This window comes from Dermatophagoides farinae, chromosome 5 (genome assembly GCF_024713945.1).
Source record: "Dermatophagoides farinae isolate YC_2012a chromosome 5, ASM2471394v1, whole genome shotgun sequence".
Lineage (NCBI taxonomy): Eukaryota > Metazoa > Arthropoda > Arachnida > Sarcoptiformes > Pyroglyphidae > Dermatophagoides > Dermatophagoides farinae.
This window is the reverse complement of record NC_134681.1, coordinates 4926326-4938644: the sequence shown is the minus strand read 5'-3', so window position 1 is coordinate 4938644 and position 12319 is coordinate 4926326. Positions and strand designations below refer to the sequence as shown.

At 27.8% G+C, this 12319-nt stretch overlaps 1 protein-coding gene across 1 annotated transcript in view; it reads left to right on the top strand.

The window, feature by feature from the left end:
* The first annotated feature begins 10461 nt into the window (after positions 1-10461).
* Sol1 overlaps positions 10462-12319 on the top strand; it is a 41558-nt gene continuing 39700 nt past the window's right edge. Inside the window, exon 1 of the mRNA XM_075731118.1 lies at positions 10462-12317. Within this exon, the coding sequence (XP_075587233.1) occupies positions 11731-12317 (587 nt within the window). The 5' untranslated portion in view covers positions 10462-11730. The remainder of the gene's footprint in view (positions 12318-12319) is intronic.

The window sequence follows — 12319 nt, the reverse complement described above, 5'->3', positions numbered from 1 at the left end:
ATTTAATTTTACAAACAAATGCAAAAACAACAACAAAATAATGAATCAAGTAAAAAGTTTCAAAATTGTTTGAACCAAAGAAAAAAAAACAAACAAACAAACAAACAACAACAACACTTTATTAGTTATGCTGATTTCTTTTTCGTTTTTCATTTTTTTTTGCACCCACCATTGATTTGATTGTGTGATAATGAATTGTGCATTTCTCTCTTCATGTGTGCGTGTTTGTTTGTTTGTGTGTATGTGTGTATGCAAATGTTTACGAATTTTTTTCTGTTTATTTCATAATTCTAAATAAGAATAAGAAAAAAAAATATTCGTAAGCACGAAAAGAATTTAAATTATTCTAATTAGATCAAAATCACGTTGGACAACCACCATTGTACCACAACTATTGCCATCACCGAGAATTTTTTTTTTTTTTTTGACCAAAACTATTAAAATTGATTTCAAAGTTTATGGAGATGTAAAAGTTAAGAAATGATTTTAGCTGGGAATTGTAAAAAATTTTTTTTCAACTATGAAGAAAACCAGAACTCGCCAATGATATTCGGGAACTTTTTTCTTCACATTAACTCTACTCGTTTTTTGTTGTTGTTGTTGTTGTTGCTGTTTTATTTGGCAAAGAAAAAAAATAAATGTGAATATATTCCATGTTTTTCTATCTCTCTCGCTCTTTATCTTTATCTTTTTTTTTGAACCATTCACCATCTTATAAACAACAATCCATTGGATGTTTATTTTGTTGTTAGTAGTATAGTAATAGTGACAACAACAAAAAACAACAACAACAAAAAACAACGACAACAGAAAAAAAAGTTATAGTCAATATCCGTTTACGATTACCGAATTCATTCATCGTTTTTTTTCTGTTCTAGTGATTGTACATGATTCGATTGCTATTATATGTGTGTGTGTGTGTGTGTGTGTTTATCCAATGATCATATGGTTGACTTGACAAATTCAAATACATTTTCTTGAATTCTTATGATATTAATACACACCCACTATTTATGGAATCCTAATATCGATATAAATATACAAGTGGAATATAATGAAAAAAAAATCATGAATCTTTTTTTTCGTTTTTTGGAACAACAATTCAAAGCAAGACAGAGAAAAAAAATTCCATATCAATGACCAGATGTTTTGTTTTTTTTGTTGTCGTTGTTGTTGTTGAGCTGGTAAATTAAGTGTATTAGCGTTATGTTATTTATATACATTATGTAATACATTTGTTTATTTGAACAATTTTTTTTTCTCTGATTGCTTCTGTTCATTTTTTTTCTCATCGTTATTTGTTTACCTAGAAAGATATCCGATATAAATGTGTGTGTGTGTGTGTGTAGATTCACATTTATTCGTGGATTTTGTCCATTTTTCAACATTTTTAATTTGAACATGGTTTATGGTGGACAACATAAACGACTTTGACATTGTAACAAATTGAAACAATTTTTCAAAAAAATTGTTCTTGTTGTTGTTGTTGTTGAATTTTTTTTCCATTTTTCGTATAATAATTTCAAATTGCGCAACAACAGGAACAGAAAACAGAACAAATGAATTAATGAATGTAACCATACGAATTTGAAAAATTTGGTGAATAATTTTTCATTCAATGTTTGACATTGTAAAGTAAATTAAATTGACAGTGAATATGCAAAAATAAATTAATGAATGGTCCATTTGAATCAATCTCAGATTCTGAATGAATTTTTGTTTTTTGGGTCCATGACTTTATCTCGAAAAATGTCATCATTTTCATTGTTTTTTTTTATTGTTGAGCATTTTTATGATTTCTAGCACAAAACATTTTCTTTGCCATTTGAACATTTTCAATTTGTGAATGACGAAAAAAAAAGAAAATTCCAAAATGAATTTATTTTGTGCACGCAAAATCTATCCAATCATTTTAAATGGATATATATGGAATGCACGACGATGACGACGACGACGACGAAGAAAAAAGTCAACTCTTTCTGGTGTGTTTTAGAAATTTAAAAAAAATCATTCAAAAACATGATTCACATGATGATGATGTTTGCTGTTTTTTGTCGGTTAGTTTCACTCTATATATATATATATATATATTAGACATTCATTTTGAAGAATAGTACGATTTTTATGCTTTTTTTCATAGGGATTTTCACCAACCAACATCGTTTACTTATTTTTTCTACTTATTGCCGTGTATATATGAGAAAGAAAAATTTTCATCCAACAGAATACACTATTTTTAAAGCCATTAAACATTGAAAAAAAAATTGAAAGAAACACACACACACACTGCACAGTCAAAAATGAAAACAATATAAACTTTAGGTATATATATGCGGATGTAGTCAAGTTTTTAGCTCGAAAATGACTCATTATCGATGATTGTTTGATACCGATGATTGTTTGATGGTGATGATAATGGCCTGGATTAAAAGTATACGTTAATTTCTTTTTCAAACTTGAATCATGTTCTTTCAAATCAATCGTAATGATCATAATTGGCAATAGAATAGAATTTTTCTACCCAAATCATGAAGAATTATGATTATGAAAATTTCAATCAAAACAAAAATGAAAAGAAAAAAAAAGAGAAAAAAAACAATCTCCTCTATATCTCCTCTACCCAAAAGGGGTATCATATGCCATTCCATTTGGATAATTGAAACTGTCAATTTTTTTTATTTCACTCACTCATTTGTCTTTCATACAAAATAAACAAACAAACAAGCAAACAACAATAACAAAAAACCAAATAAAATATATAAAAAAACAAAATTTGTGTGTGGTTATTTTTATGGCCATCAACAACAACAACAACAACAACAAAACAGAATAATAGTGAATGAATGAAAAAAATGAACCGAAATAAAAAGAATGAAAAATGTTATTAGAAGAAGCAGAAGAAGAAGAAGAAAAAGAAGAAGTGAAAAAATTCCATAGGGCACTTTATATTTGTTCAAATAATTCTTTCGTTGAGAATTTTTCCCACTATCCACCAACTGAGCGAATACTTTTTTTTCGTTCTTATTTTATTCTTACCATTGTTTTCAATATTCAATGATGATCAAAACTCACAACTTTGAAATAAAATAATGGTTATCTTATACCCGGTAAAATGGCTGTTAATATTTTTTTTGTGTTTTATTTTGCAGTTTCACGATTGACGTTTATGCATACATACCGAACAACTAGTCAGAATTTTATTTTTCAAACTGAATAAAGAGGAAAAAAATTAACAAAAAAAACGGTTATACAGCCAATAAAAGATAGCAAAACTAGGGGAATAGAATGAAATTTGTTAGGAAAATTGTATTCAACTTGAATCTATCCATCTATCTATCTATTTATCTATCTATTGGAACGTGATTATCATCAATATTGTATCATGTCGTGTTATGAATGGTGATTCTGTTTTGTTTTGTTTTTTTTCTTTTTGATTCCATAGAAAAAAAATGTAGGATGAGGGGGTGGAAAAAAATATTTCACTATGATCAGATAACAAATGAACAACGAACCATGATTTTGTTTGAATGAATCAAAATCATCATATATATATTGTGGTGATCATTTAATGAATGAATCTGTGTGTGTGTGTGTGTGTGTGAATGTTAAAGCCATTTTGAATCATTAAAATGATTGTTGTATATTATAACAATAGCTCTGGTTTATAGGATATTTCTGGTTTTTACGGTCGACTTGTGTTAAGAATTTTTTTTTGTTTTGTTTTGTTTTTTCTCTTTCATCTTTCATATACTACCGAATTCTATTTCATGGTTATTCAGTGGTTTTTTTCTTCTCCTTCTTCTTGATTCTTTGGTTACTGCATTTTTTTTTGTTGCCAAACATTTTGTCCGATTAGTAATCAGTGAACTTGAACGAATAAAAGTAGAAATTGAACAAAAAAAAGAAAATAAAATAAAATTCCTAACTAATCGTTTTCATGGCTAAATGAATTTACATTTCAATGTTATTTGTTTGTTTGTATGCCATGTTGATATGATAATAATGATGATTACGATTCATTTCCAATTGATTTGTTTGGATTCTAATTCAATTTTTTTTCCATTCAAAAACGTATCCAATTATCGTGGATGTATACTATTTTTGTTAATTTTTTCCACCACCACCACCACCACCTCTCGCTCATAAGAACTTGTTATTATTTTCAACTATTTAAAATGAAAAGAAAGAAAAAAAATGATTTCCATCATAATCAACATCATTATCGGTAATCAGTCATTAGTTGTAGAGTATATAATAATGAAAAAAGAATACGAATTTCTCTTGTCGTGTGTTTTTTTTTTTTTGAACAAATTTTCTGTTTTCCAAGGAAAAAAAATGAATCAATTATTCATTCTTTCCGATTCTATGTTTGGCATTTTTTTTCTGAATTTCACAATCCAAAAAATGATTATTCTTAGAATTCTGTTGAAAATAATTTTCTATCCGATAAAAGAAAAAGGAAAAGAAAATAAGATCATTGAAATTGCCAGAAGAAAAATGAATGAATAAATGAAGAAAAATATAAAGATCACAATGAATATGAATGATTGATCTATCATTTATAAATGAATGAATATAAATAAATAATCACACCCACATACAGAATCCATCTTTGTCTACTTATTATTCTACTATTCATTGCATCATATTGACCATTACAATGAAATATGAAAAAAAACAATGAAAATTTAATTTTGAAATTTGAATCATATGGTGGATCACGAATTGCAACAACAACAACAACAACAACAACAAAAACACGAAAAACGAGCCAAAATCAATTATTTTTATGAATAAAAAAAATAATAATTCTATGACAATCGCCAAATGATGATGGAATGTTTTTTTTTTATTGCAAAGAGCTGATAGTTTTCATTTTTTTTTCTTCTAATCAAATGCCTTTTCTTTGATATTAGAATTCAGAATTTCATGTTCAATGTTGTTATGGCTTCATTCCTCAGCTACCACCATTACCATTATTGTTACTATAAATGTCATCAAATTTTTTTCTCTAAATTCTGAATACCGTTCAGAATTTTTTTTTCATATTCTTTTTTCTATATTTAGGTATTTTTTTTCTCATTCTTTGACATAATGATGATGTCAACAAAATATTATTACATGTAATTGGTGAAAAAATAAGTATGTGTGTGTGTGTGTGTGTGTGAAATGTGACATTTTATGATTATGATGATGATTGTGTGTGATGAAAAAAAAGAAAAATGTGTGTATGTGTGTGGTTGTTTGATCTCGATGGACAGAAAATGAATGAATGAATGAATTTCTGCTATTGAAACATTATGTATGCTTACTATACTATAAAAGTTTTTTAGCTAATCATCAAATTTATTATGTCATCAACAACACATTGAAGATTCTTGGAATTATAATCATGGATTCATTATTATTATTATTACTGTTATGATCTTGTAAATAAAAAATAATGATAATGATGATGTTATCTGGAATTATATTTTTGTTGTTGTTGTTGTTGTTGTTGATAATCAAATAATAATCATCATTTGTTTATGATAAGTGATAAGAATTCCGTGTGTATGTGTGTGTGTGTGTGTGTGTGTGTGTGTCAATTTGATGACCCCAAAAAAAAAATTCCGTCAATTTATTTGTATTTGCTTTCCTTTCCTTTCCTCTTTTTTTTCTGATGTTTTACTTACATATGAAAAGCAACAGAATAAATAGAATCGAAATAAAAAAAAAATATTTATAAATATAGATAGATATAGATATACTCTAAGGCTAATAATGTAATATATATGAAATGAATCCATGATAGTAGCTATATGATAGCCATTTTATTTTGCCGGGTTGGTTATTTATTTATTTATTTATCTTTTTTTTGGAACATTTGGTCCATTCCGAATAACGACAACAACAACAACGACAACAACAACAACAACAAAAATTCAAATACACACACACACAGAATAAATATATAGAAAACAGCCTACAATTGCTACTATAGAAAAAAAAATAATGCCAATTGATTGCTTGAATGACTGTTGAAAAAAAAAATTCCCAAGAGAGATTGCGTTGTGTTTGCGTATATATTTTTCATGTTTTGTTCGAGAAAAAAAATGGAAAAGAAAAAAAATAACAAGAATTTACAACAACAACAACAACAACGATAACAGTTATAAATTCAACGACCAACAATTTTGATGCCAATGACTTGGTCCAAACAACAACTACGACAACAACAACAACAACAACAAAAAAAAGCCGGGAATAACTAGAATCTCATCATCATCATCATCGTCATTGTTCAATGTCCGATGTTCAAGAAAAAAAAATCCAACAATAACAACTTTATTAGTTGGATTTTTTTTTATCGCACATTCATGATGAGAAAAAAAATGAAAGAAGAAAAATCTAACAAATTTGAATCAAGAATCTAGAATCACAGACTAACTTGAAAAAAAAATTTCAACAGAATCAAAGAAAAAAAACAAGCAAAAAATTCTTCTTTTTTTTTGGAACATCACATTTCACAGCATGTGTGTGTGTGGATGTGAATATATTTTTTTTTATTTTTATCTATCATAACAATTGAATGGCGATAAACTGAGCATAACATAGATGCAGAACAAATGTTTGGATCTAACAATGATAAAACGTGAGAGAGAGAGATAGAGAGAGAGAAAACAAATAATGAAAATAGTGTGTTAATATTCATCATCACTATGAAAATGAAAGCAGTTGATTATAATGATGCACATAAATGTGCAGCACATTGGGTTAAATAATAGGAGAACAAAAAAAAAACTGAAATAAATGAATAAAAAAACAAGTAAGCAGTGTTGAAATGAACATTATCTTCTGCATGCACACACGCACACACACACACATCGTATACCTAAGAATATTCTCATTGATAGAAAGAATTTATATCTTTACATATGAAAAAAAAAATAATAGAAACCATAGAAAACACAAAACGCAGTATATATGGTTTTCTTTGGCATTTTTATTTTTTCTTTCAATTTTTACACCACCCCATAATACCTCTGTCGATTGCTCTTTTTTTTCTTTATATCCTGTGTTTCAGTTATCATCATAAACCAATGATGATGATGATGATGATTGTAATAATAATAATAATGATGGAAGCAAACGAAAGATTCATTCGTCTAAACACTTTTCACTTTTCTGGATCATGTTATCATCATCGTTTTCGATGGTGTAAATGTCTGTCTACGGGGATCCGGGTTAATCTTTTCTTTCTTTTTTTTTCTTTTTCTTCTTCATTCTGGTTATAGCCGACTGGCTTGGTTTGTTATTTTTTCTTCTTAGAATTTTTTGTTTTGTTTTGTTTTGTTGATGATGATAAAAACAGTTTCAACTAGCTTCAATTTTATATTGATTCCTATGTGTATGTAAGTGTTTGATATTTTGTTTTATGTTTTGGGTGGTTGACATAAAACATTTCGATATGGAATTTTTCATTTTTTTTTTCGTTATTATTGTTGTTAAGATGAAGAGATCAACAACAACAACAACAACAAAAAAGATGAGAATGAAAAATATCGTTCTATATTGATGTCATTTTATTTGGATTTAAGAATCAACAGAAAAAATTGACTGAAACCTATCAAGTGTTGGTGAAAAAACAAAATAAAACAATCATTTCAATGAAAAATGGTGTATTATATCAATTTTATAATAATAATCACATTGGAATGTTTCATTAAGCAGAATCCAACAAAAAAAGAATGACTTGACTCCAAATGATGGCCACACTTTCTTTATTAGAGAAAAATAACTACATCAAATGATCTGTTTGTAGTAGTAGAATAATTTTCCATTCTTTTTGTTTCAAATGTCCACCAACATCATGATTGCAATTTCAATTATCATTTAAGCCTATCATCATCATCATCATCATCATCATCACGAAAAATTGTCAACCCATTAATGAACAGTGAAGAATGATGTTAATGTGAACCAAGTTAATGATCGAACCGTGTTTGGAAAAAAAAATTTTTTTTTGAACGATTCTTTAGATTCCATCAGACATTTACAATGTATTTTTTTTATTCCTATACATCTTTCATACTTTCGTATTTATAATTGATGAAATTATTTTCATTATCGTTAAGTATATAATAATAAGTTTTCTTTTTCGTCACCTTTTCTACCTAAACACACACAATGTTCACAACACTCTCAAGAGTCCCTATTCCAATCCTTTTAGGTTTATGGATCTCAATTTTATTTATTCTTTTTTTTTACTTTGTTTATTTCGATCCATTTTTTGCCCCAATTTTCAACTCTTTTAATTCCCATTTTTTTTCCACCCAGTTTCAATCCTATCCAATCTTTTTTTTTGCACCCACAAAAACAAACACACACACTCAGACACTCCATGATTATAGTGTGTCTGAATAAATGAATGAATGAATGAATGAATAGGGAAAAAAAGAACAAGACGCTTGGGAAATTGCGTGAAATAACGAGTCTTTCACTATATTTTTTTTTCTTTGGTCTCTCTGGAAGCTTCAGCTGTTATTTTATTTTATTTTTTTTTTTTTTGGTTGTGTGTATGTGTTTTGGTAAATTAATTTTTTTTCTTTTCGTTATTTTTCTCATTATTTTCCTACTTTACTTAGCACTCAGTGTTTGATGTGCTTTTTTTTCTTTCTATCTGTGTGGATATATCTTCGATAGCTTCTAAAAGTTCGTTATCCCACCATCATCATCATCAGCAGCAGCAGCATTATCATCATTTGATTGTATATAAGTGAAAATTAAGAATAACATTTGGCTGTTTATAGATAGAAATGATTCAAGTATATGAATAAACAGTATGATGATGATGACGATAATATTAGGTTAATGGTATTTAATAAGAAGAAAAAAAAACGTCGATATTGTATATAAACGTTATGGAAAAACTTCATTTCGTACTACAAGAATAGAGATTTTTTTTAATATTCTATTTTGTTTTGGATCTGCATTCAATGGGATCAATTTGTTTTTCCTCATGAATTATATGACACAATCATATTCATTCAATTCTTTTCTATTTTCTATTTTCTATTTTTTTTCTGATCATATTTACTGTTCATCAATCCATTTGTTTGTATGCACTCGAAATATCAATATTTTTTTATTCTATATATATATTTCCAATATAATCAAATCTGTAAATATTTCCAAAACAAAAAAAAAATATGTTTGACCAAGTTTGATCTAAATTGAGAATATGATTATATAGAATTTAAAATGAAAAACATTCATTCATTCATTCTATCTTGCTGCTATTGACAATACAAGAGGATTTGTATTGAATTTAAATTTGAAAAAAAATATAACGATGATGATATGAATTCATAAAAAATGATGATGATTATAATATTCTTGAATTCTTGTTTTATAGAATACAAACAAGTTATCGAAACAACAACAAAAAATTGAACGACGTGTGACGATCGAATGTGCAATGTTATTGCTGTTGACGATGATGAAGATGATGATCATGATCATGATCATGATCATCATCGATAATATGAAAAAGTTGATCTGAATAAAAAATTTTCATTGAGCAACTTTATTTGTGCATTATTCTATAACCAGAAAACGATTAGTGTTTGTTTGTATTTTTTTTTTCGTATGTTAGTCACATATTGTTATGACGAAAAAAGATGAATTTTTTTTTTGAAAAATCAATTTTCCTTTCTTTTTCAATTTTCAATTTTCAATTCTCAAATAAAAAACGTGGCCTTAGAATTATTGCCACTCACGATAATCCCGATATGATCAATGACAACAACAACAAAAAAAATTAAAAATTTTCATTGAAATGATTTTCATTTGATTTTAATTTTTTTTTGTTCTCTCTTTTTTTCCTTTCTTTCATTCAGGTATGTAATAGAATATTCAATTGTCCTGTAATCAATATCGATCAAATAAAATGGCCAGCCATTAACAGCAACAGCAACAATAATCGATACTAAATTGAATATCAGCAAAAAAAGAATTATTCATCATCATCATCATCATCAATGAATTGGCAATTCGATTTACCATCCACACATGAATGAACATACGATACGATAATTCAATCACATTCTCTTTTTTTTCTCACTCACTCGCTCATTCATTCATTCATTCATTCATTCCAGCCATACATCTATCCTACTACTACTAAATATATTTCGATTTTCCTTCAATTGTTTCTGATTATCAACAAGCAACAACAACAACAACAACAACAACAACAACAAAAAATATTCGTTCAGAATATTATCCAACATTCTTGAAACACACACGCAAATCGAATCAAATCAAATTGATTTTGTCTTTGACTTTTGTTAGTTTTTTTTTGTCTGTGTCTGTGTCTGTGTGTGTGTGTGTGTGTGTGTGTGTGTGTGTGTGTAAGTGATAATAACAACGACAATGATGATAATAATAATAAAGCCTAACGTCGGCAAATACTTATAAGTATTTGATCACAGATCACCAATAATAATAATAATAAAAAGTGCAAAAGAAACAAAGTGAACAACAACAACAACAACAACAACAAAATTTTTGACAAAAACAAAAATGTGTCAACGTTGATTATGTTTGTGCAACCATTTCGGCAACCAATCAAAAACAAAACAAAAAATCGTGAATGTCAACCAAACCAGCCATATTACTCGTATTGAATCGTATTATAAGACGGAACAAAAAAAAATATCAAGAATTGTTCCAGAGAAACAACAACAACAACAACAACAAAAAAAAATGCTGAAACACTAACCTAGTGGAGAAAAAAAAAACTTTGCTGAATCAACCATTTCGTTTTGTTTTCACTTTTTTTCTTGGACATCCAATTGATTTGGCCGTTAAATTTACGAAAAAAAAATAAATTCATTCATCCTCGTCGTCGTTGTCGTCATTGATGATTAACTTTGCCAGTTTTTTGTCACTCGTTGTTGTTGTCCGTCAATTGTTTTGTAGTTCAAACAAACCGATGAAACAGAATCAAAAATTCAATGCCAATCCAGTTACTGTTGATGAGAGAAGAAAAAAAAACCCAAAAACCATTCACTTGAAATTTTAATTGAAAACTAAAGAATTTTAAAAAAGATTTTGCTTTTAACTTGAATTTTCTATTTTCATCTATATAATTAAGAAGAATCGTGGAAACCAAAAAAAAACCAAAAAAAACCATTACATTTTATTCCATCATTCTGTCGTCTCTATCTCGTTCTCTAGCTCTACGAATTGAATGAATTTTTATTTTTTCGTATTTTTCATTGTAAATCATTATCATTGTCATCATCATCAACATCAACATCACAATTGTAAAATGAAATGAAATGGAATGGAATAAAAAAAAATTCTTCACATCAATTGAACAAAATATAAATTAGTAATGACTCAAACTGACTGGAACAATAATACACACACACACACACGCAGATACACAACGACAAATGAATGAAACATACCACACACACACACACACTTATACATTGATTTTGACAACAATTAGCTGCCTTAATCGTTTTGATTTTTTTTTCTTTGCTCTCTTTCTCTCTCTCTCTTTTTACATTTTCATAAAATTCGATTTAATTCTCTTTCCTTGTCTATGTCTATGTGTGTGTTTCATTACTGAATTTTTTTTTTGAATTGAATGAATGGAATAAAAATTCAAAAGGAAAAAAAAGTCATATTATCATCATTCTCACTTGACAATTACTAAGCCAAAGAAATGAATGAATGAACACAGAATACAAAGACAGAAAAAATCAAACCATAAGAATAATGGAACAAGAATATTTTGTAGCCATTAACCGCATCAATCTAGTAAATGATGATGATTATGATAAAAATGATGGTAATAATAATAAGTTATACGTGAATAAACTACAAGCTACAACAACAACGACAACAACAAAAGCCAATCAAATCGATTTATCCATTGATTGTTGTTGTCAGCTTATAACATTCAGTTCTAGTGAACCAATTTTTAGTGATTATTATCATCATCATCATCATAATCATCATCATGAAACCATGCGATCCATGATTTTGTCAACGCCTGAACAACAACAACAACAACAATCATTATTAACAATTGTAACAACAACGTCCATTACAATAAACAATAAACAACAAAATCATTTAATGAAATTTCAAACCGGCTATTTTGATCTATGGTATTCATTGATATTATTGTCTATTGTTGCCTTATTATGGTTGACGCCAATCAAAGCTGCAATCCGTCCATCATGTCGTTGTATTATATTTGATGATACATTTGGCAAAGAATATGGTGTTTTCACATCACCAGATTGGCCTGTACCGT